Source organism: Pollicipes pollicipes, unplaced genomic scaffold (assembly GCF_011947565.3).
Source record: "Pollicipes pollicipes isolate AB1234 unplaced genomic scaffold, Ppol_2.1 Scaffold_4295;HRSCAF=5057_pilon_pilon_pilon, whole genome shotgun sequence".
NCBI lineage: Eukaryota > Metazoa > Arthropoda > Thecostraca > Pollicipedomorpha > Pollicipedidae > Pollicipes > Pollicipes pollicipes.
In genome coordinates, this window is record NW_023596461.1 from 22773710 (window position 1) to 22799310 (window position 25601).

A 25601-nucleotide genomic window follows, 5' to 3' on the forward strand; every position below is an offset into this window, starting at 1 on the left:
GAATACCGAAACAAAAGCATAAAGGCTCCGCGGTACGCCACGACGTTAAGTTTTGCCAATGGTGACGTTTTCTGACGTCGAGGTATTTGCTGATAGCAGACGCTGAACAGCTTCGGCGTTTCCACGACGGCAGGGATGTAGTTTACCCCTGTTTGGCCCCAGCCTTGGGCTCGAGCCCCCCAACGTTGAGAAGAAATTTTAAATTGCAATTTTTCACTACTAAGCCCCCAACTCGTTTTGTGAAACTACGCTACTGTACGCAGATAATTCGTGCATGAGGAACTGCCCGATGGAGCATTCTTTGATTACTGTCATCAAACGAGAGATTGACCTTGCATGAACACCTATTTTGGGGTTAACACGCGCCCTGGTAACCGGTTGGCCACCCTTCGCTCGGGTGGGGAGTCAATTTGACCCCCTGGAATCTCAGGAACTAAGAGAGTTAGTTAGTGTGAGAGAAAACTAAGTAATAAAACAGTTTAATTTTGACCTTGATCTGGCCTTCAAATCTGACCTTAGGTCAATGCAATTTGTTTACCGTCGTTAGATCAGGTTAAGCAATTCCCTAGAAATTGCTTTCGCTGTAACTATGGTCTGAACTTGACCTACCATAGGTCAGCGACCTTACCAGGTAAAGCCAAATATTCTATGCCAAACGATCCACTATTCAATTACCTACAGCCACGCAACATGTGGGGTGACCACGCCGCACCGTTCGGAAGTCATTCCGGAAAAATCTCCGGGCGCTAACAGCGAACATTTCCACTCTTGGTGATTGCAAAAGCGAAACGGCGGTGGCAAAACTTTCATTACTACTGTGTATTGAACGACAACGAGTCGCGAAAGGTGTCACGCTTTCTCTATTCCATTAACACGTAAGTCAGCACGTAACCAAGCTTCGACACTGAGCACGTTCACGCCTCTCACGGCGCTATGTAACACATGATCAGCCCAAAGATGCTACGAAGCACGAATCAATGCACTGCGGGAGGATGTGGATATGTTGATGCTGTGCTCCGTCGACCGCACCGGAAGGCAAGCCACGAGCCTGATAATGTCAGGAAGTCCTCCTCGGCCGGGGTCGCAGCAGACGCATGCAGGCAGTCCTCTGCATCGGGCGAGGCTGCACAACAGTCTTTTCGCGGGCCCATACCGTGATGCAAAACAAAGAGAACGCCGTCTCTTTTTTTAAATGAAATCTGGAGCGTATTCATGTAGGTCGTTTTTCTTAACCGTCCCGACAGCAATGCACGCTATCGTTACAGGCGCCATGTTTTCCGGAGGTAACCTGCGCAGTTCGGGCACAAATTGTTGTTAGAGTTAGGTAGAGGTTCACTGAAAGGGAAAGCTACGTATGTAATTGTATGCCAAAACAACGTGCTAGGATACCGTTCGCATTTCCCACAGCTACGAAAGTCGACTTGGTTACATCTCAAAATTTATGACGTTTTGTTGGAGCACAGAAAGCCTGGTGACGCGGAACGCTTTGAACTTCAATTTGCAATAGTAAACAGCTCCGAACCAGTGACCTTTCGCCTCTGCGATTTATCCAAAAGGTGGACATTTCGACAGCAACGGGTGTAAAACATTATCCTTCCCCACCCGCCAAAGTTCTACCCAGAATCGAATTTCGTGACAGCTCAACCCCACCATCAACCACGGCAGCAAAGAACAGCGACCACGCGAACACGGTCATGGTGCTCAGACGACAGCCACCAATATAGAACAACAGCCCTGTCGTATCATCTGTCACACACAGGCTGACTGTGTGGAGACACCGAAGCCTCGCTGGCGAACCTGTAGTTTGCTGTATCTGACGAGAGCAAGCGCCACCATCAGCTGAACTACACTACTGTTGGCGCGCGGTGAGCTAGGTTTGCGGACGGCCGTAGCTGCCTCAACAGCTGACCTTCGTCGCATCTGTTGCGCAGATTCGGTGGATGTACGGCTGTTCAAGGTGAGGTCTGACATGTTCAAACGTCGACTTGTTTCTCAAATCATGGCGTATTGGACCCGTGGGACGCAGTATCTTATGAAGTTCGGGGGTGCAGGCTGCCCAGTCTCTGGCTAACTCCCCACCAACTACCACACTGTCGTGGTCGGTCCCTCGCCTACCAGTACGACTCAGGTCAAATCTGAAGGATGCGCCTTGGGGTTGCGTTCGTCCACCACTCACTCCTCCCTTCGACTGGTGAGACAAAGCCTCAAACTGTTGACTCAAGACATCCCCGACAGACGCTGACGCGCTTTGCCGACAGCTAGCGTGGCGTCATCTATATCGTCTCACGCGAAGGGAGACAGCGACACCTGCTCGGAATGGCTGACGTCTCAGGTCTGCAAGCCATCAGTCCACACTCACTGCGCAGTGTGCTTCCATGGGCAATGCTCATCCTGCTCTTGGGATAAAGAGCAAAACTATCTAGTGTCACGTAGCCCACTGCTGACCCGATGAAGTCGCACAGCGCGGTACTCGAACCGTCCGCCAGACCGTGGTCGGACGAAACGAGCGATGAAATGCTACTCCAGCAGGTACCCAGCGTTGTTTACGCCTCACGGCCTCATGCAGGCCCCACGTTAAGCTCCATGAGTTGCCTTGCACGAAACCGAAGAACACGAACTGAATCAGAGAGCGGAGCGGAAAAGGTTTTGTGCGACGAAATAAGCAATGGAAGCACTAACATTGTGTACACAGCAAAGTGAACGGGCAAAATTTGGCGTGGAGATCGCCCACGACTTTGATGAACTGTTCTTCTTAGCGAATGCTGATGGAATGGTTTTCTTAGTATCAGACAACGTTCCCGCAGGACATCTTCCCCCACGAAATGTGACATAAGAAAATCACTCAAGATGATGTCGCTAATCGTGCGTTATCACCGAAGGACGATCCAGAGCCCGCGCGAATAAACTCCAGACTTGCAATCAGTGTTTAGCAGTACCGCAGATCTGATTCGCGGCGCGGTCGGCCCCTTTGATCCGGCAGACGCCCAGCTAATCACCGGGGCGAGCATCAGCCGAGCTGCGACGCAACCTAGATATCGCGCGGCTCTTTTCATCAACACTCGGAGGCCTTGCGGGCTGCACTAGGCGCGCGGATGATGCGTTCACCGATGGAATCGAAAGCGTTTGCGATAGCTCGAAGTATGCCGCCAGTGAAAAGAGATAAGCAAAATTACTTTTGCGCAAAACATTTAAGTGGCACCACGCAGATGACAGCGTCCGACATGTTCAGTTATCGTCAAAACTATGCGTTTCGTTTAGCCAGGCCGGGCTGGGGCGGGTGTGGCTCGAGGAGTGGCGCCAGCGGACCGTGCGCCCGTCTACCATAGCGCGTAGCCCCCTCCTGGGCGGGTGCGTGGGAGTCGTCCCAACGGCGTGCAGTGATGGTCATATGGGTGGGTTGTTAGTGGCCACCGTTTTGTTTTCTTCTACAGAGGAAAAGGGCGATTAGCGTGGAGTTTCTGCTTTCTGCAGTGTGTCTTACGCATCAATGTCATATTCGAAATATGAAATGACCGAAGAAATTATTATGAGCATAGCGAATTCAGGTTTGTTTGACAGCACTGGCGTTTACCACCAAATACCTGTAAAGGATATATGTGCTATGCTATGTAACATGCTACGTAATATGCCACATAATATAATATGCAAATATAATAACATGCTAATAAATATGCCATATGTGCTATGTAAACGTCAGTAGAAGTTCATACTTTTTCTCCTTTTAGCCCTCACGGCCACCCTCATTTTACCAATGCAACAGCACACGAAGGGTAAACCAGGCGTTAGTCAAAGACCTGCGGTTATCGTCGAGAACGGGAGCTGACCCCGGCGACGAACCACCCAGGTAGGGCGAGTACCGGCGAGAACGGGAGCTGACCCCGGCCACGAGCCACCCAGGTAGGGCGAGTACCGGCGAGAACGGGAGCTGACCCCGGCGACGAGGCACCCTGGTAGGGCGAGTACCGGCGAGAACGGGAGCTGACCCCGGTGATGATGAGTCACCCAGGTAGGGCGAGTACCGGCGAGAACGGGAGCTGACCCCGGCGACGAACCACCCAGGTAGGGCGAGTACCGGCGAGAAGGGGAGCTGAACCCGGTGACGCTTCGCTACTGGATGGCCCTCGGAACATACAGCATCCTCCCACCCAGGCCAGAGCCGGGGCTGACCCCGGCACCCCGGCCAGCGCCCGCCCACCCGCGCTATTAATAGCGGCAGGTGCTGTTTGAGTCAGAGAGGCGTGGCTGGAGGCGGGCTGGAGCTGGAACGCTCACTGCGTGTGCCGCCAGCCCCGTGAGCGCCCCGGAGTCACCCAACAGGTGAGACACATGGACGAGTCAGGCCGGGGGTGGCGGGGACCTCAGGCGGGACTGAGCGGGACTCGCGCCTGACAGCATCAGTGCCGCCCGGGCAGGGACAGGGCAGTGGCGACCACATCGGGCTCTTACTGTGGGGGACGGGTGCATGCATGTGGTGGTCTCCGTTTCTGACAGATACCGGACAGCGGCGGAACGTCACAGTTCTGCAGCTTTCAGTACGGCTTTACATTTCGTGCCGGGAAAGTTGATATCGGTTAACACACTGATCGTTGACAGACAAATAAGCGTCATCATCCGCATCACCAGGGCAACGCAGATGTGAGAACCGCAAATCCCCGTTAATGGCACCGAGGTGAGGGTGCCGTTATTATTGAAAATCTTACGAATGGGGCAAGTGGGCAAGTGAAAAAATGAGGCAAACAAATGGGGCAAGGGAGCGCGACAAACATAAGTCATACTCCTTGAAGCTGGTATGGCGCGAAGGCGGTAAGAAGTGCCACGCTTTGCCTTAAGTCAAACAAAGTCAGCAGCCAGACATGTGACACAACGTTTGAAAAGACCAGTGGCTAGGGCGTATGCAGGATTGTCCTGCGAGGGGAGCACAATGCCTGATGGACATAGTTTAATCCCAAAGTTTGATGGCAAAAGCGCGGTACGCATGGGACAAAAATTTTCCACAGGGCGTGCCAAATGATATGCACAAGCTGAAAAGCGCAGATACACCCCCCCCCCCCCCCCACCATATAAGCGTCTTACATATGCCCTTGGTCAGCTGCGATTAGGCTCGCCGAAATGGCCATCTGTGATGAAGGGCAGTGCGTAACTTGAACTGAGTTCCGACAATCAGAGGGGCCCGCCGGCTCGCTGAAGACACTGCCAGGCGCGTGCGTGCAGCAGCGTCCGACGATGACGAGGATACGTGGAGTAGCCAATCAGCGTGTCGCGTACCGGAACCGGAGCTATTTCTGGCGGCCGGCCCGCAGTAGCTGGTGGGTGGTGGCAAACGATCTATCAGTGGGGAGTACAGGGACACGAGACCCCATTTTTTCAGTGTGATCACATTTTATTGATTCTCGAACATCCGAAACGTTTGCATTTCTACTTGTTTTGTATTCGAACAACCACACAATGGCACGCACACCGTACACGAGACCCCAACGTACGTCCACGAGGCATTCTAGAACAGCATGTGGAGCAGTGAAAGCATGACTGATGCTTCCTTTCATCGCTCCAACTTAGGATGGCGGGCAAAGGCTACCCAAGCGTAATCTGCCGTCCATAGGGCTACCCAAGCGTAATCTGCCGTTCATAGGGCGCACACCACGGCACGAAAAGAAGGCTAGCACGCTCTGAAGGGAGCAATCGACATCACTCGGAGGACGTTACTCTTCCATCTCTTTCGATAATAAAAGCAGGCAAAGTTATCAGACAATTTTTGACTTGACAATCTCCACGTAAAACCAATGAGCGATGCTCCATTTTCCAGAACGTGCGTGTGCGTAAACCGAGCAGATATGAAGCAAGCACCGCACGGTAGAACGATTGCATATGGTATGTGTTTAAGCATTGTTTCCGTTGCAGAAATGAGGCACAATGAAGCACACCGTGTGCGAAGTATGGTCGACTTAAGCATATGTGCGGCAACGAACGAGTAAACCAATTAAATTAAGGCACGAACGTTGAAATAATCCACAACTGCACTGATCAACCAGATACAAGATGCACTAACACATGCTTTCGTGTATATACGTAATTCGATTCGAGTAAGGAAGGAAAAACAAAATGCATAGGGGCAAAGATAATGGGGAATCTTCTTCGGCCACTGAAAGCCTAATCGTCTTCTGCTTGAGACACTAGTATTCTGCCGAGAGATCAAAGACCCCTAACTAAAAGATCTGTTCTGAAAACGGGAACAAATTGTATTGTATTCGGCTAGTCATGGATTCATGTGATTGCTTTTTTAACATGACGGCTTCCTTAAGCTTATATATATATATATATATATATATATATATATATTTAAGCTAAACGAAATATAATGAATATTATATCTAAATGAACTGAAAGTATATCAACAAAAATAGCAATGTTTTATACATAAGTGACGGCTCAGATGCGATTATGTAGTACATGTAAGACGGTGCGTCTCGTGTAGTTGGGCCTCTGAATGCTGGTAAGTTAGGACTTCAAACAGCAGCGAGGTTTTCAAGCGAGTGGTGTCAGATTTTATCATGCATGCTTTATTTAACATTGAAGCAGGCACGCCGAAAAAGTTATGCTCGTAGCATTGAAGAAACAGCTTTCAAATTTCAAATGAAGCACTTAAAAGGCAGATAACGCACTGGAAACCTCATTGCACAATAGCAAGCATGACCAGATACCTTTGCAATGCTGTAGGTTTCATATATTTCAATTGTTGCTTTAACGGCGTTCACCCAGGACTCCTCGATACATTGAAAGCCAGGAATTTCACACACACACACATACACGCACACATACCGTTTGGTTCGTCAATAGAGCCAGCTCTGGCCCAGCTTATAGCTCAATAAGCCGCGGTTGCCACAAAGTGGAACATCCCGGTTTTTGGGGTATTCCTCTGATTTCAGCCGATCAGCTGGTGTGCCAAGTCTATTTGGAAGCTTGATGTCCCAACAAGCACGTTAATGCCAAGATCCACACACCCAAAGGTACATCGTAAACACTAAGCGGGCCGTTGTGAACTCCCACTTGCTATCGCTGATTATGCGTTCGCCTTGATGATCCCACTCCCTAACTCTACTGCATTACCTGACAACAGCCGAATTAAGTGAATAAGTGCACTATCACAACTAAGCTAAATTCAACCATGGCACAGGCAACACCGGTCATCGGGGGACACGAGTGGTGAAGAATTTCTGTGATGCGTTGAGGGGGGGGGGGTGGGGGAATCGCCCATAGTGGGAGTTCAGTTCTGCTCTAGCCACTGGCTACACCAGAAGAAATAATAATCAACGAAAAATGAAGCCTTTTCACCGATGCCACCTGATCATGATCCAAAACCAAGGCACTGCCAACGATGACGAAACCTGTCGGCCCCCGGACGCCAGGAATTCATGCCAGGTTCATGACGCAGCGTCCGATCCGTCGGATATCGGCCCCAGTATGTTCCAACCAGGAGTGCCGGCCTCTGCTCCGCTTCGCTCAGCATCTGGTGTGCCATACAGTATACCAGGCTTCTGAGTACGGCTGTAATGAAAATCAGACATCTCAATGAATTTGTAAACAGTCCCAAGCATTAAAGCACATGAGTGCTTACAATCCTACTCAGCTTCAAATACCGAAGCTCAACAGCCGGTTGACATGATTTCGCTTATTGTTTCTCACCTTACCGCTGGCTATCCATTTTACAATTAGCAGTTGCGGCAACACGAAACACAGAAAGTTTACCTTGAATCATCCCAGTTCCACCACCAGATTCCAGCACCACCTCACGGTACTATGGAGGCTAATCCGCCCTTGTCATCAACGTCAAAATCGCACAAATGAAATGCACGTCCGAACTACTTTCTAAGCGTACGAACTGTTGTTTCCAAGCGTTCAAAGGCACTCCTTTCAGACGCGTTATCTTTTTGTTCGTCTGCCCGTTCGCCACCGCTTTGAGTCAGCCACGGGGCCTGACGTCGCGCGGCCTAAGGAGACAGCAACGCCGGGTGTCGATGTTAAGATTTGTTAAGCTGTTAAGCTGTTGTTAAGATTTGCGCGCACGTTCAAAACATGCTACATAGTTTTTTTCTGAGAAATCGATTCTGACTGAACACAAAACATGAGTAAACGAACATGGGTTAGCCATGTTAATGCAAATTTTGGGCCATCATTTCGGTCTGCAATCTACGTTCAGGAGGTTCTCAATGTCTATGCAGAATACAACTAAAGGTACATATCAGTATTTGACGAGCGCTTTCGTTCGACGTTGTTGTCAGGAAAAAGTTGCATCACTATTTTTTGTTAAGAAACGCCTGTAAAACCATCACGCTGAAGCTCATGGCGTAACACTGCAGCGTCCTCGACATACCTGAACGATGACGCGCTGCTGTCGTCCGCAGCAATTGCAGCCGAAGATGGCGCCCGTGTCCGTCCAGCAGTTTGAGAAAGCCGTGGAGGGGCTGAAGAAAATGGCGAAGGAGCAACCGGCCGATGTCGTGCCCATGCCTGCCGGGGAGAAGAAAGAGAAGTAAGCCTGATATATTCCACAACAACAAATCAAATTTATACCACATAGTTTTCGAGAACTCAATCTGAAAATGCTCTCATAGGAAATTATAAGGCCCTAAAAACAGATGTTCATGTACCTCTCTCAACAACAGTCAACGAGTTATGACCTGGGGCATTTTCGAGAGATCACCTTATAGACCCGTCGTTGGTGCTACATAATTTGCAGCAAAATGATTCATACCGCTCTATATATATATATATATATATATATATATATATATATATATATATATATATATATATATATATGTCTAAAACAGCAATATTGTACAATTTTTTCGATCACAAGAATTCCGAAATAACAAAGAAACAACGTTTATGGTCCAAGGTCAGAGACATGTTTGCGTAACTGCTTAAAAATGCTTTACCTTTGTAATTCGCTCTGTAATCACAACAGAAGCGCGGTAGTAAATGAAACCTTTGAACCAACTGATCGCTTCATGATTAACCTACAGCTGAGTCAGGCATTGTTATCCATCTCTTTAGAATGATATGACTTGTTGGGTTAGGCAAAATGCAGTTCAGAGTTTGGCATATTTGTCCCATGATTATTAATGTATTTCTGATCATGCAAAACACTAGGCCACCATGGCGCACGTGCTGCTAAAACCTGCTTATAATAAAACTTCGGATAGCTGAGGCTCTGTATTAAACAGTACCTGATTGGGCGCAAGGCGGTGTAACTCAATATTACAGCCACCCACTGTGTCAATGCGGCGTGCTCTAAACAAACGGACTATGAAGACTGGTGATGTGTTTCAGCCCCCTCGGCCCCACACATCGCTCATGTTTGTGTCTAAGTGAAGACTAGATCACCGCCGATCTCTGGCGTGGGATCATCCTGCTCCGCTTTGATGAAACTTTGACCTCCCGTCCATAGTCAGTGGCCAGTTCACGGACGGGTGTAGCTCTTAGGTTCCTGGCGATAATCTGTGGAACTGCTTTGTATTCTTTACTGAGAACCCATGAATGAGAACTATATGGAGAACCGACCGCTGAGCTCGTTTGTCATCTCAGTCAGCTTTGCTCTGTGGAGCATTAAAGGACGTGTCACACCTTTTTTGCACCTTTCAGGCATAGCCAGCTCAGAAGGGTCCGATTTGATCGATGATACCAGTTTTCTCGAGAGCCGGTCAAACAGCCCATAATTTTTATTTAAAGTAACTATGGCGACAAGAGAAATCTCATTGGACTTTGGAAATTAGATCGATGGACTTTGGGATTTGGAAAGATTGGACATTGGAAATCTCAAGAAATTTCCTCATCAGTATGAAAGTAAAAACTCTTATTTCCTTGACTTTTTCAGCCTGTGTGTTATGTGACATCCTTAGCACACCAAGAGCCAAAACCCAATTGCAAGAAGTGATATTAGAGCTTGAACCCTCTGTTGAGGGAAACATATGTACAGATATGAAACCATTCTAACGCTGATTCGACGAAACGTTGCGCTATGGCCTTGATTTCTCCGCTATGACGTTTTGTATAGTGGCTCTGTTGGGAGGGCACTTTGACTTTGGGAAGCATTGTTTACGTGGATGCTTGCGTCGTGAAGGTGTCGTTTACATGGCAGGTGTACACCAGCGGCAAATTAGCTGGTTTAGCGACGCAAATGTTTCACGAATGCGCTGCTCGCTAAATGCTTGCGCTGCGCACTGTGATGATTACAAACGTTCATATCTGCTGGCAAAATTCGTACCTAATCAACACTCACATGTAACACATGCCCACCACTGCAATCATGGTGAAAATAAGTATCATCGAATCTAAAACGAGACATTTGGCCACACTTCGCCTCAAAATATTTTCATGCTGAGCACATCACCTTACCTAATATTGAACTCATTCACAACTCGCTCTGACCATTATTATCATTACATCCTTAACTCGCTCTTGCATTCATGGTAATACAAAATACCAGTCCTGGTCTGAAATGTTGACCACGTAATTCGTACTAAAAAATAAATAAGTTAACTTGCGCATTATGTCCTATTAGTCATTTAGTTGCGCTCCGCGGTGCTATTTATTTTGATGATGAATCTTGAGAGTTGACCAGGTCATATTTTTTTAATTTGTTCCGTAGGTGGAACACTCTTTACATTCAAAGGGAATCTTTAAGGGAATCAAAAATTCCTTTAAGGGAATTCCTTCCCTTAAAGGAATTCAATTGGAATTTCTTCCCTTAAAGGAATTCCTTCCCTTAAAGGAATTTTTGAATTCCCTTAAAGGAATTCAAAAATTCCTTTAAGGGAATCAAAAAAAACAAAGGGAATCTTTACATTTGAAAACATTGAGGCAAGCATCGGATATGATGAAATCTCACTTATAACTAAAAGCTGAAAGCTCACTTATAACTACTGATATACTTTTAAGTGGAAAAGACTGCTGTAGACAGCACGATTTCTCTGTCAAGTGAATGTGCTCCTGCTCAATACGTTATCATTTGACTACGCCATCGGCTCGCGCGGCTGGAGAGGCGATAAGAGACATCCGTTGATCTGTTTGAGATCCAGGACACCACGTAAGGACTTTACTGGCACATTTTTCGCCACATCGCGATGGCATCAGTGGCCCAGCACACCGCCCCACGCATCAGATGTGTTTAAAGCGGCCGCTCTACCACCAAATCCTGACGTCAAAGGCGATGCCTTGCTCCTTTAAAAAATACCTCTTGAGCGTTATCAATTTTGCACTGTTCCGTAGGGAAAGGTAACTGAGGCAAGAAGTGAGCTTAGTAATCAGTTCGTCGGGGCAGTCACGGTAAAGGAATCAAAACAGTTCTAAGCGCTCCAGTCTGGAAACTACCAGGGAAAGTACCAGGAACGGTAGGTCAAAGCCCATCAAAGTGAAATGGGATAACTCTACGTCAGAGAGAGGGAGGCGGTGGCCGAGTCTTCATCTAATGCTTAGACCCGAACATGAATTATTTGCTGCCGACGGGTTTGTCTAACAGCCATTGAAGCATATTCAGTTAAGGTGATTGTCAAAAGGACGCTTTTGCCTCCCTCGAACTGACACTTAATTGACACAGTGGGTGATTATAATATTAAGTTACACTGCCCTGTATGAAATTCATTACTGATTAGATCAAGGGCTCTACGATCCTAAGCTTGGTATGCGTCAATTTAGAACCGCATGCGTCACGGTAACCTCTGTTTTGTACGCTCAGAAATCTAGCAGCGACAGTGGCAGCATGGCAGACCGAACTTGACCTCGTTTTTGAGGTCTACAGAAGTAGAGCATGTAATTCGACTCACTGTAAAGTAAGCATGAAGTAATCAGTTGGTTTTATTGTGTGTATCGTACTCTGATGGTGATAACGGACGCAATTTAAAAAATCACGCATTCATATGCATTTCATTGCTTACATTACCTTCAATTCGATCTTGCATTGCAAACATTGTGGCATTCCCGATATCTCCTCCGTCTCAAAAAATATTCGGAATTACTTTTCCCAGCGTCACCCACGTAAATTTCGGACGCTCAAAGAGCATTTATATGACGAGCCCATTTTTATTTCTTCTGTCGCCATATGATGTACCAAAGTTGATTGAACGAAAGCCATACGCACAACTTTTGACATGCCCAATGTCACGATAGGTGACGAAAGAAGTCAAGAGGTCAAAAAGTAGGCAGGCTAAAAATTTGAATTTGGAAAAGTTTCCACGCATCATGGCGAGTTTACCGATATGTAAGCAGTTTCTATAGCCTGGTGCAAGTCTGCCAATCCGGATCAGTGGGATGCTCGTCACGATCCGGCAAAGATAGGCCCGCAGCCTGACCGCTCTAAAATTTCTGATGCTATAACTAGATAGCAGTTACTCGGAAACGTATTTGATTGATACAAAACGTCTTTAAAGCCTAAGACTACCACACGATTTCATTTTAGGGTTTTTGAAGACATGAAGGTATAATACCTTGGTGGGTTGTCATGGAGTCTTCGTTATGTACCATTAGGCCTGGCGAAACACGAACATAAACTACACTGTAACTATTACCACGACCAATGCCTGATCATTGCTTGAATCACAATCAAAACCAGGTTGCCACCGTGGATATTCGCTGCCATAGTGGTTGCGCGAGCCGTTAAGCCACACCGAACGCGTGCTATAACCGTCTTTAACACTTTGACATGCTTGAATATCTTGGATGGTCTTGTCTCTGTTATCCTCATGCAAAACAATGACAACGCAATCATACGTTTCCAACTGCTAGCGTTATTCTGCGTGGGTTTCAAGACTTGAACGGATGTGATCCTTACCATCAACGATCTTATGCACCACCGACCACACGCATCAGGCGTTCTGGCTCGTGCTTTTAGTTTTGTAGGAATGCATAGAAGCATGCTACGCTTTTTTGCCTTGGTTGACTTTTGCAACGGGCGAGATAATTGATGCATTTTGTATCTTCATCAACATTATGAGAAGTTAAAACTTATCGGTCACTTGCCTTAAGGTTTTAAGCTTGGCTGATTCAGTGCAAAATCATCCGCTCATACATTCAGTTTCCTCAGAAAAAAAAACAGACAGCGTATGAGAACCACATACCTAGGTGCAAATTACCGATATGAACTGATCCAGCGGACCAAGGAGGACGTTGGATGGGACTCAGCATGCATTGGGACAGAGTCTGTCCAACGCGCACCACGGCTAGTTTGATTGCTTGTTTTGTCATATTCAAACAAGCAAGAATCTAAAGACGTAGAATACGGGCGTAGCCGGACCACACGGAAAACTAACCACGAGGTACGCACAACCCCGTGCCATCTCCCTAGAAATATACCAAGAATTGTGCGCAAATTTGAGTGCATTTTACCTTGGGATATCTGATTCGGGCAATATCGGTTCACTATGCAAAGCATTTTCAACATATTGTGAGCTAAATTGTCAGATCTCTCAGAGTGTCTGGGAAAAATGTCAAACCTTCATTTTGCTCGCCCTGAGCAAACCGCGCCAGAAAGATTGGAGACATCCAATCTTAAAGCTATGTTTAACCTCATCGATCAAGACATCGCACATGTTTACTTTTCTTGGTTGACAACGTCATAACTGATGCACTTGTGCATGGGTCACTCAAGCTGGCCGACAGCGGCTGCTAGAAGTCATTATGATCATCGCGCGACTGACTGACTTCTACAGCATATCCTGCTACAAAGCATAGCGCGATAGAAAAGTGAATGTCACCGCTGAATTGGCATTGCACCACGCTAAATGTCTGGTGAATAGAAAGCTGACTTTTCAACAACAAAAACGGTTTTCGCACATACTTGTTTGATACAGCACGGCGGAACAGAGGCTAGTGATCCATTACAATGCACCGCTGAGGACAATTACCGCGACAGCAGGCCAAGACGTGCAATTGAGCACGTCCTGCCACCTATACTGCACACAGCGACATCTGCTCCACAGGAAGGGCCTATTCGGTGTGAAGCACGCCCACACAGAGCTCCTCGAGCTGTGCAATATGATCTACGACGAGGGCTTCAAGTACTCCGACGGCACCGTCGCCATCCCCTTCGGCATCCTCTTCAAGGTGAGGGAACCAACATTGAGGGTGACGGACATCCAGAGCGCACGTCGGGCCCAGGCAACTATAAATGTACAGCACATCCACCTTGACTGTCGTTTCGTCACCGACGTGTGCAACTGGCCAACGGAAATAAGAATCTCGTCCAGATCAGATAGCACGAGAGCGAAACAACCTATCGGCTCAAGCCCCATCAACATACTTTCCGCAGGTCATGCATCGCCCCATTGAGTCAGGACTGACCGCTTCAAGCACACACTTCGTTCCAGGCAGTTAAGCACGCGTGAATGGTGCGGTTGAAACAAGGAACATGAGCTGCGTATCGCCTCGGCAGCCTTACCTCGCCAAAGCAGCACAAAAATCAGACGCCTTGGCAGCGCTCCACGCGTCGACCTTTTCAGCACACTTGTCACGTAAACAACCGAGGTTATTCAAGTCCCTTCGCGCCTCCCAGGTCATAACACCCATTCGTAAAACCTCGCTACAAACAGTGCTTCATCGCACAGACGTTCAGTCGCTGCCGGTTCCCGGCGCGGCCGCCGGCTCCCCGGCCGCGCCACCGTCGCCGGCGCGCCGCTGCTCCCGCTGGCGGCGCAACTCGGCGTTCAATGCGCGCATATCATCCGTGCGGAACACGTCCCTTGTAGAGTCGAAGAACTCCTGCAGGTCGCAGCCCTGCGCCGCCTCGTACTCGTCCGCCTGCAGTACCATGTCCAGCTTGTCCAGGTCGTGGACGAAGCACGCCTCGCGCGTCGCGTGCGCCTCGTACTCGAGGAAGAGCGCCATGATCTCGCACGCGGCCGCCTCGTCGACATGCGCCACTATGCCCTCGAGCGCGGCGAGCTCGCGCGCGTGCTTGTCGTCGGCGGAGACGCCGCAGTGGGGCGTCAGGTCGCCGACCAGGGCCTCGGCCAGGTCGTGCACCAACGCCATCTTGACTGCGCGTACCTGGTCCACCTGGGCGCGGCCGGCCGCCACCAGCGCCATGACGGACATGCGGTACATGTGTCCGGCCACGGTCTCCGGCTCAGTCACTTGGCGCCGCACCCAGCCAGTCCGCTTCAGGTGCTGCCGAGAACGAGAGCAGTGTTAAATGTCCTCGGTAAATGCTGTCATTAACAGAGACTTTGGCAGACTAGGGTCTACCTCGTAACCATCAAATAATCACAGACTCAACTACATATTAGTATGCTAAATTTTGTGTGGTCTAATTGGCATCATACCCTATGTTCTCCCACATGTCAATGGAAAACTACAGGTATGAGTGCAATACCAGGAGCCAGCTGCATCAGTGTCATACCAGAAAAACTGATCACTCCTTGAATTTGCTAGTCAGCATCACAATCATTAGAAACTCACATAAATCTTCATGAAACACCCACCTTTTGTGCTGACAAAAAACAGAAAACACAAGGTAAATGTGTTCAAATGACCTCAAAACACACACAAGGCTGTCATGCTGTTACAATAGATCTCACTTCTTGAGAAAGGCAATACATAGCCCACAGACTGAGTAAACACGACATGCAAATGCCAGTACCTTGAGCTTTCCAACAATTCTGAGGAAATCCAACAGCTTCTTCTGTTCTGCTTGACCATGTTCTGCCATTGCCTGACTATATCTTTGAAAGGTATCACTTGAATGAGCCTGGGAGGAGGAACATAGGAGATTGATGCTTTGGCTGCATTAATGTGGCAACTTTGCAACTAATGTCTTCACTCAGCATGCAGCATAACATATGGCCTAAGTGGATATGCTTGACAAGCTTAATCTCTACATTTGCAAGTTCCAACTGCATCACAATGGTCCTTGCCTCCCATGGTCTGGGGGAAGCTGTCAAACTACTTATCTGGCAGCACCAGGTACATGTTCCAGAGCAGATACACTGTTTGGCCTGACTGAAGTGACATGCTTAGCTGGCAGCTGGCAATAAGGACCAACCCAGGCCTGGCAAGGTAGTGGTCCAGCATTTTGCTGTTACTTAATGCTCCAGTCTTGCCAGTACAGAGGCCTAAGGCAAAACTACCTGTGCAAGTTTGAATGGAAAACTTTCACTGACAGGTTTCAAGTTAAGGTGTATGCATGCTTAAGAAGTACTCACAAGCCAGAGCCAGGCATGCAAACAACTTAAAATCAAAGTTCCAGGAAACCCTAATGTTTTAAAAAACTGGTCTACCATGTTTCCAAGGCCTAAAATAGCAAGTACTCATTGAATGCAATGGGATATCAGATTGCGTATTAAACAATATTTACAAGTTATGTGATCACTTTTTGGCTCAGAACTACAATTTGTTAAGTCACCATGTCCACATACATAATGCAAGCTACATCAGACACCAGTGCGATATGGACATGCATAAAAGTCATTCGATGCAACCCATGAATATCTCAAATCTATGCTGGTTACATCGAAACACAATCTCATATTACATTGACCAACTATCACCAGCATCCTTGCATAAAGCTAGTTAAGACGCAACCAAGTATGAAGTCGCCCACCTAAAGAGAGTTCACACCAAAACTTCTCTCACAGCAGGTAGGGCACAAATGCATTAACCCACGTAGTTAATATATCGACACCAACACCTACGCCGTATGCAAAGGCCAATGCGCCGCCGGCCACGTTGGCCAAACATGTGTGCTGCGCTGTCTTTGTATCACATGCGGCAGATACCGTGTGTATACATGTGCCAAACCAATCAAACTCCTTCCAGATCGGGTAAGCTTCTGAAAGGTGAATAATTCGACTGATTTTCTCTCCCCGTGCTTTTTATCTTGGCGAAAAGTGTCCAAAAATGTCCATCCATCGCACAGTAACTGATACTTGACTGGTGCACTCAGTGAGATAAATACTCGCGTTGATGTGCCCACTGTCCACTCAGTGACTTCGGCTCCGCCCCATCGTTGAATTTTACACCCTAAATCACAAATTTTGCTCAGGTTTGCCTAGCTCCGCAGATCACCCGGGAGCCATGCTGTGGATATGGAGCTACAAAATTAATGACTTTTAGCTACCTGACTCAACGTCCGAAGCAAGCAAAAAATATATGGGCCGGTTTTCACATCTTGGCATGCCTTTATCATGGCCAGGGACGGAGCCAGTGGAGAGGACAGGGGGCCCGGCACTCTCCTTTGACCAGGCTTTTTTGTTTTTTGCTATAACTGGCCCCCGACAGAAAGGTAGAAATCGCCGTGATGCATACTTAACGAGTTCCAAGTCCCACATTTAAGAATATCTTGGGTGCGCTCCTGATCACACCCATAGACTTGTGTAATCCCATCTTCCCAGCCTCTGCACTTCTCGGCACATGGTCCATACCGACATCCGACTCTCTTTCCTTACTCTTGCTTCGTCGTACATCCTTGAGGCGCCCGGTTTATCTGGGGCAGCCTGCCTGCGCCAGCCATGGGCAGGCTTAAATACATGCTAACGGGGACCCGGTCAGAGGACCGAGCCCATATCCCATGTATGGAGGTGCCTGTGGGGGCTAAGTCTCGACGGAAGACTTCCAGGTGCATGCGGCTTTACCTCACCGTTATCTGCGGGCATTCATCCAATAGCCTTGAAATACTCATAACAGGCCGCAAAGGGTCCGATAATCCGGACCAAACCAAACCAAACAAACCCATATCAGACAACACCGCCAAAAGCCAGTGTCGCGCTACCGCCCGACTCTAAACGCCACCCCCGCCAGCGGAACCCACGCGGTCACAAGGGGTCGGCCAGGTCGAGGTGACGGCGGGACTGCATAGTACACAGGTCGTTAGCGCACACGGGAGATGGGGGCCGGGGGAGGGGGTCACACATAAGGTCCGATCGTGGTGAAACCAAGCATAGGTGCGCGGCTTCCTACCCTCGTGGTTGGAGCGCAGCTGGTGCCGACGTGGCGCGTGAAAGCGCAATCCGGGCCGATACCGATCAGCTGTATTGACTGAGACACGCCAGGTGGAGAGTCTTATCTTGCCCCGCGCTTCTGGGCTTTGCCCATCCCTCCAGCACATGTTGGGGGCCTCCGCGCGGCTGACGGTGGCGTCTCACCGCTGGCGACGGTAGACACATTGACCCGGCCTCCATTGTCGAGTCAAGCTGGAAAACGAGTCCCGCTGAGCAGCCATGCGGACGTTAATCCCAAAACCTGCCCACTGCAGGCGCATGGAATGTACCATGCAAGGATTATGCACCGCTGCTGCTAAGAATGAAACGCGTGGGCACCAGCGTAGGAAAGAACAGATTTATTCCCTCCGGTCAATATTTAACGTTTTGCTTAGCTGCAGACTTGCAACAGCTGCAGGTCCCATGTGAACATCAGCAATCTCCTGTGTCACCACCTGCACGGGGGCTTCAAGGTGTCACGTAGTTCACATTCCAAGCACAAACCACTCCCTCGCTGAAGTTCAAACCGTTCTCGGAAAGCTGGCAGCGCCACCTACACTTCCCGCTCGGAGGCCAGCCCTCGCCCCAAGGGTCTCCGAGGTCATAGAATGTCTTTGGACCACTAAATGCATGATGTGAAAATGTGTGGTAACTGGCAATACTCACACACATTTTGTGGAAGTTCGATGATACCGCCTTCCATAGGCCATCCGATCATGAACGGTTCGCCGACGCAATGTGGCTCACGTTTTGCCTCTAGAGGCCCCAAACTGCGCGTATCGTGTGATAATGTGCACTCTAGCTGCCTTTCCCGTGTTGATTAATTGTACATTATCATACCAAATTGTGATGCGATTCTATAGCAAGCAATAGACATGATTGATGAACCCGGCTTTACCTCTGACTCGAGAAAATGATGCCCAACTCACAAAGCCGGCTATAGGGAAGTTTAACTTCTTATTATTATGCATTGTTCGCACAGATCATTTTTCGTACTGTTCAAAGTATAAGCTGACCATTTAGACCCGTGCAATTGTCATTAGCAAGTGAGCCCATTGTCGGTCAGGACGGGGCAGTAAACGCCCCGCTTATGCGATTACCAGCATCAGCCATATGCTTCGCGTCTCATCGCCATTATTTAGACCGTATTTAGACCGTAGACCACATCTAGACATCGTTATTGAAGACAACTCTACACTGACTCTGGGTACAATAGATGAATTACTCTGACCCAGAGTCCAAATGGCTTACAGAAGAGGAAGCCCCACTCTTAACCAGTACAATTTTGGCCGACTATGAAGTCGAATGTGCCCCAGAATCACAGATGAGCACATGATTGCCCTGAACCGGGATTTTTCACATAGATCTGCTCTTCCTTGGCTCGGGGTCCCTGTTCTCGAAAGCTTGATAACTTCTGAAGAGAATTTCAGAGCATCTGAAGCTGTGCATCACATACCAAAACGCACCAAGACACGTGGAAACGAGAATCTATTTCTTACTGAGTGCGGTCCAAAATGGTCTAGGTGACCCTGCAAAATATTCGGTATTCCTCTTGAAGTGGCTATAGGCTGCCTAGTCTCGAAAGGGTCAAGCAACGCTCGAGAAGTGTGCGTCTACATGGCCGCGCCTAAATCATACCACACGTGGGCAGGGAGACGAGTTTGAATGGAGCGTTACGGAGGCGTAACAAGAGAGAATGAGATGTTTGCATAACATAACGCTATACGCGGGTGTGACTGCAAATTATGCTACTTTTCAAAAAAACTAACACCTTAAAGACAGACGCAGTTGGTTTCCTCGCAAGACAAAGAACATGCCTGTCATTTATTTGGCAACTCCAGCTCACTTAGGCCTAAACAGACTTTTTGGGGACGTTTCGCTTAGCACGGGCAACCAGGGGGCAGCAGGGCTGGGTCGCCCAGCGTAACCAGCACGTAACCAAGGGGAGGGAGAGGGGGTCCAGAATGGCCAAAGTTGCGCACCTTAATCTATGGACGCTCCTACCGTGACTTTAGTGACGTCAGAACGTAACGTCAGTGCTCGATCCGGCGACCGTGAGTGCCCCCACACTGAGCTGTCACCACCCCGTATCATGGGCGGTGGCTGGTCCTAGCCTCACAGTCTATTCAACTAATACGTCACCTGTCGCTCAGGGCTAGGCCTGGCTTTGAAAGTGTTGTGACCTTTCTTCCTCACCACCAGTGTGAGGTGTGCAGCGAGCAGAAGAGTCATTTAACATGCACTCGGGTGGGGAGGGGTCAAGTTGACCCTTCCCAGGGTTTTTCCGGAACAGTTTCCGAACGGCGCGGCATAGCCGCACCAAATTTTGCATAGCTGTAAACAACTGAATAGCAGATCGTTCGACATCATTAAGTTGAATGTACCTGGTAAGGTCGTTGACCTGTGGCAGGCCAAAGTCAGGCCATGGTTTCAGCGAAGTCAACTTCTAGGGAATTGTTCAATCTGATGCAACAACGGAGTGCAATACGAAGCCATACATCTCTGAGATGCTTTCTTAGGCAACACAACATTTGAATGAGAAAATTAAATTGAAGGTCAAGGTCAGGTATGAAGGTCATACCAAGGTCAAAACTAACCTGCTTTATTACTCTAGGCTTTGCTGTATGGGTAGTTTCTGGTGCTCATCTCGGGTTTATTGATGGCAGGAACGGCATTATATATCTTCCATGGACTTCTTAAACGTTAAAATAGGTCATTGACCTAAAATGGCCCGGGTCAACATTTTGTTTTTCGAACATAATTCCTAGCGTAGTCTTTGTCGCTTTTTCAAATGCAAAACTAGGAGCAACATTGTATTATCTTGACCACCATGACCATCACAAGGCCAAACAAGGTCGCTGACCTTAAATGAGCATTCGACCTTTTGGTTAGAAACGGTTAGGTAGGTTCGCGGGGCTCTTTGGAGACCAACCTGGAATTTGACCTTGTTTGACGTCATTTGACCCGAACGTCATGACTTAAGAACCCGAAATCTTGACCTAAGTGAGTTCACGTACAGGTCAACACATCCTGTAAATTTGGTGTCTCTAGCTCTCTTATTTCCTGAGATCTCAGCGGGGTCAAATTGACCTTCACCCGAGCGAAGAGTATCCAGCCGGCCACCCGACCACGTGTTAAATGTCAAACTATTCGTTTGTTGGAGCTGATTGTGGCATATTTCGGCTCAGCAGTGGGGCTTTTCATACATCACTGTTGCTGAGAATTGTCGAGCACGGGTATCACGTACCACTTGATTTTCCCTGTGTCTAGCAATGGGCAACTGCAAGCTTGCTAAGTTCATTGTGTGTGTACAATAAACGTTGTTCACTTGCATTTGTCAACGGATATTATACTTTCTGGAAGCTTGTTGTCTCCTGGAACGTTCTCAGTAATCATCCCTGTTAATGCACCCTGAAGTAAACTGTCCAAGAAGTGTAATGAAGTATAATATCAAGTATACTGTATGCCTGAGCAGTTAGCGAAGCACCACATTTAATCTTAACACTTGTCAATAAGCATCCGGCTCCTGCTTTCCATCATTAAGTCTTTTAGCCCTTAAGTCTTTTTAGTCTTTTAGCTTTTAGCATTAAGTCTTTTTCCATCATTAAGTCTTAAGTCATTAAGTCTTTAAGCCCCCCCCCCCCCCCGCCAGCCCAACGCGAAGCCACAGTCAAAGCAAAGCAGCCTCCGCAAATGCAACGGCAAACAACTAATTAAAAGTGAAATTCATATGCCGCTGTATTTGCCGTGTTCCGTTCAAGCTACCTTGGACTGCATTTTCCTAGGAGCTCCACGATCGGACCCACAACCCCGCTGCGTTTAGCGGTCACCGATTTTTTCTTTGTGTTTGTGACATTTGGAGGCGTCAACTAGCAATGTTTCATAACATAATTTGCCCTACTTCCAGGTGTATTCGGTAATCAACAACCGAGTGGTCGGTCTCCTGGCCAAGGCGAGGAAGTACGGCCTTCTTTATTTCGAGGGAGAAATGCTCTATCAGGTAATTACTCATTGCCACTCAGGACACATATGATGTTCACCATTTCTCATTGTTTTATTAGCAACACTTTACAGTTCAAGGTGTGAGTCTGATCGAGTCGAGTCTGACGCGACCTGAGATCATTTGATCTGAAAGATCTCGAGCCTGATCATATTCTTAATCATGAGCACGGCCTGAGCCATTGAGTACTGACAATGTAACTCAAGCTTGCTCTATGACGCTGTTTAAACAGTACCTCCCGGTATATTCAAGGTAAATAACTCGGCATAAGAACTCTGGGCTCATAATGCCGAGAAATCATTAGATGAGGACCTTTCTTGCCTACATCAAACACTGCGTGGGGCATCCACGGTACGTATGCAAACGCCACACTGAATGAAGTATGTTGTATCGGGGACACGTACTTACAACCAGATACATGGCTACATGTTTTTATTTGACATGGCCAGAAAAAAAACATCCTTGACACATTTGGCTCAAGCTGAAAGCGCTGCTTCATTTCACTGCATGGGATCATCCGCCATTTTCTCTACAAATTTCGTATCACTTAAAATCCTTTTTGACGCGCTGGACTTTCGTTTTTCATATATCAGTTTCAAAATCATTTACCTTTGGATACAGGACACCGCTCGTGAAATGGCATGTCTGTGATCGTGTCAAATAAATGTTGAGGCCGGCAAATGACCGGTCGCAGAACTGTGTCTCAGTCAGTTCGCTCGTCCCGCATTACGCAACAACGACGATGACCTCTTCTCCTGCCCGTCGCCGCATGACTAGTCCATGGTCCGCCAGTCGCTGGGTTAACGCACCCCTCTCGTCGGAGAAGTTCGTATATTCGTACGGACAGCCGCGCGCTGTTTGAAGCATTTTGTTCAATGACGTAGCAACGCCGCCCTTCACGCGTGGAAAGCTCCAGTGCTGACCTTCGCCCCCCCCCCCCCTTAAGGCGCCATGAACTTTGACCTCTCCCGCTCGGCGCTCCAGGTGCGGGACGACGACAAGCCGATCATGCTGCTGAAGCCGATTGAGAAGCTTCGCCAGGAGCTGTCCGGGCTGAACTGAAGGACGACTCGGAAAGGCCCCGGCCGGAGGTCGGGAGGTCACCGGTCTGAGCTGGCACGGCCACAGTCTGCTGGCAGAGGGTCATCTGTGCCACCTGGGAAGGTCACCATCTGATGACAGGGCCATCTGTCTGATGGGGGGGGGGGGGGGCGGTCACAGCCTGCTTGGGATGCCATTTATCTGGACGGTGCTGACCTACAGCAGCTCGCCAGGCGCTCAGGCTTGTCATGTACTGTTGCCTGCTTGTCAAACTATTCCGCAGCCTTTCGTTTTTTAAATACAGCTTGAGCCATGCGTTGCACTGACAGATGCAGGCGCTTTGTTGTTACTTTCCTGTTTAGCAGCTGGTCTTTTGGAAGCAAGCAATCAATGGCGTGATAGAAATGGTCTACATATCGCTTGTTATGTTACACAACTGTGAGGCATGGTGGTAAGCAGTTTTCTCCAGAATGTTTACTTCGCTTTCCATCTTGCCAGATATTTTTCCGAGCCTGAGTCCTACGTTCCTGAAGCTGTTTTTTCGTTCATCAGTGCGGTAAACGATTGCTGCCTTCCTAGCAGCAGTGAGTGCTTCCTCAACACATTATACCGGCTCAATCGTATTATTGTTTGATGCGATTTACCGGCACATCCACCCACACTGCTGGCTACCAACGTTCCAGTCGCAGTGGTAAATATTGCACGATTATTGGAAAGGCAGGGAAAAGGAAGGCAGAGTTTGGCAGGGTGCAGGGAAGGAAAGACTGGGGACGTGGAAAGAGATAGTTTGTTGCAAGGATTAGTCAAGAAAGTTCTTGGCTCGTCAGATTTAATTCTGCAGACCATCAATGTAAGGATGGGTGGGTGACCACCGGGTCAAACGAAAACGAAAAACAGGGTGGGTGGAAAACGACTGGAGCATGGCTATTCATGAATGATTACATTCACAAGGCAAATCATACCTATGTTAGGTTGTAGATTCTGTTCTCCGTGTTTTATCGTAATTTGAGAAGTAAAACAAAGATGTTTGATTTGTGGTTGTACGATCAGTGAAACGCTGACGTAATGATCGCCAACTTAATGCATCTGTGCGAAGGACAGCCTTGACACCAAGTCCTTTTTAAGCCATGGTAACACATCAATAATAACATTTCTCCCTGGCCTTGAGCAGCACATGGCCACTGAGATAGCAGTACTTCCGTGACATTTCTGTGGCATCATGCATGTCTGCACGAAATAGTCTGCACAAAATAGTTTGCATGACAAATTCTGCACAAGTTGCAGCCATCGAGCTCAGAAATTGGAGAATTTAAGTTTTAAGAAGGCTAGGGCTGTGCAATACAGCGAGTGAGCTTCAGAATGGCTATCGCAGTTCCAAACGCCATACAATGTAGAATGCTTTCTTCAACATTGCGCATAACAAACTGGGTTCCCACAGAACCCATGTAGTCACAGAGGACCAGCGGCGTGCGCTTAGCATCGCTTAATTCAGTGCACAATTGTTTTAACCATTAAATTTCGTCAAGCACACCCAACTGGTGCACTTCTTCAACGAATGCAAAAATCGGAGAAACCAGTGTGCTTTGCACACTTTTGCCGAATGAGGATTTCATACATGGCGGGCATGGCGGCTCTGCTCAGAAAAGCCCGGATCCCATGTCTCCGTTTTCCCCCAACATGGCCAATCTCTGCAAGTGCCGTCATGCCATAAGCCGGACTTCTGCAGAATACAGGAATGCCGAGCACCTCCGCAGCTCTGGCCGGCTGTGGGAAGCCCTCACGCCGGCGAGGGTCCGGCAGGCCTGGGAAGTTCAATTCGCCGGCCGACCGGCCCAGCACGAATGGGGTCAACACTGAGTAACACTCATTTTCGCCGCATATAAGGTGCTCTGTTACAGCCGGATGGCAGCCCCAGAAACCAATCCCGAAACCGGAAAAAAAATCACGGATGTGGTCACACGCTCCATAAAAGATTATACAATCCTGCCCCCTGTATCCGAGTTCGGACTCCATTCGTTGTAAGAACATGCGAGAGAACCCCAGAACGTACGTCATCACCTTCTACCAAGACCAAACGCCTGATGTCGACCTCGATACGGGAGCAGTGAGCCAGTTCAACAGGCTGAGTTCACTGGCGTCGGGCGCCGTGTAGCTGAGGGACGGCCGCTTCAGCCGGGCAGTCTCATACCGCCGGGCCGCCGGCCGGGATCAGTGTCGGGCATCGTATACGGCCCGTCACGCTCCCTAAGCTGAATTTAGCTCAGCGGATGGATGTGTAGCTCGTCGGCAGTAAGTTGTGACGCTGTGTCGCTCTGAATTGTTGAAGGCGTCGTTTTCCCGTGCCGGCACCTCAAACTTGTCGCATTGTGACTATCCCAGCCTCTCCCGCCCGTGTCGACTGCACCGAGTAGGAACAAGCAATAATGGTTACCCACTCACCAATCTGGGCCGCGTTCCTCATTGGACAAAGTGCCTATTTGAGTTGCTACCTATGAACGTCACAAGTACCGACGTCATGCATAAACTACTAACCTCCAAGCCGCAGAAGCTGCTGTGACGCACTTGCCTCTGTCGTCATAGGGTTGCAGCTTGTG

At 48.5% G+C, this 25601-nt stretch overlaps 2 protein-coding genes across 3 annotated transcripts; one reads left to right on the forward strand and one right to left on the reverse strand.

The window, feature by feature from the left end:
- Window positions 1-4233: 4233 nt before the first annotated feature.
- LOC119096582 (actin-binding Rho-activating protein-like) lies at window positions 4234-23166 on the forward strand. Its single transcript, XM_037219485.1, has 5 exons — window positions 4234-4317; window positions 8400-8527; window positions 13974-14097; window positions 21874-21966; window positions 22951-23166. The coding sequence occupies exons 2-5, from the start codon at window positions 8415-8417 to the stop codon at window positions 23026-23028; spliced, it is 408 nt and encodes a 135-aa protein (XP_037075380.1). The 5' UTR covers window positions 4234-4317; window positions 8400-8414; the 3' UTR covers window positions 23029-23166.
- Window positions 14104-17124, reverse strand: LOC119096581 (5'-deoxynucleotidase HDDC2-like). Of its 2 annotated transcripts, none has more exons than XM_037219483.1 (3): window positions 16654-17124; window positions 15632-15739; window positions 14104-15159 (listed from the first exon to the last, which is right to left on the reverse strand). In XM_037219483.1, exons 1-3 carry the CDS (start codon window positions 16726-16728, stop codon window positions 14602-14604), a joined length of 741 nt encoding a protein of 246 aa, XP_037075378.1. In that variant the 5' UTR covers window positions 16729-17124; the 3' UTR covers window positions 14104-14601. The 2 variants fall into 2 exon arrangements, with proteins under 2 accessions (XP_037075378.1, XP_037075379.1); XM_037219484.1 differs by having other exon boundaries at window positions 16592-17123.
- Window positions 23167-25601: the final 2435 nt, after the last annotated feature.

Excerpts from the sequence above, each read along its gene's own strand:
- LOC119096582 (XM_037219485.1), top strand. The coding sequence starts at position 8,415 with ATGGCGCCCGTGTCCGTCCAGCAGTTTGAGAAAGCCGTGGAGGGGCTG. Across the intron at positions 14,098-21,873 it reads CCTTCGGCATCCTCTTCAAG|GTGTATTCGGTAATCAACAA; the intron begins GTGAGGGAACCA and ends CCCTACTTCCAG. Across the intron at positions 21,967-22,950 it reads AGGGAGAAATGCTCTATCAG|GTGCGGGACGACGACAAGCC; the intron begins GTAATTACTCAT and ends TCGGCGCTCCAG.
- LOC119096581 (XM_037219483.1), bottom strand. The coding sequence starts at position 16,728 with ATGTTTGGCCAACGTGGCCGGCGGCGCATTGGCCTTTGCATACGGCGT. Across the intron at positions 15,740-16,653 it reads GGTGTCGATATATTAACTAC|GCTCATTCAAGTGATACCTT; the intron begins GTGGGTTAATGC and ends TCCTCCTCCCAG. Across the intron at positions 15,160-15,631 it reads GAATTGTTGGAAAGCTCAAG|CACCTGAAGCGGACTGGCTG; the intron begins GTACTGGCATTT and ends CGTTCTCGGCAG.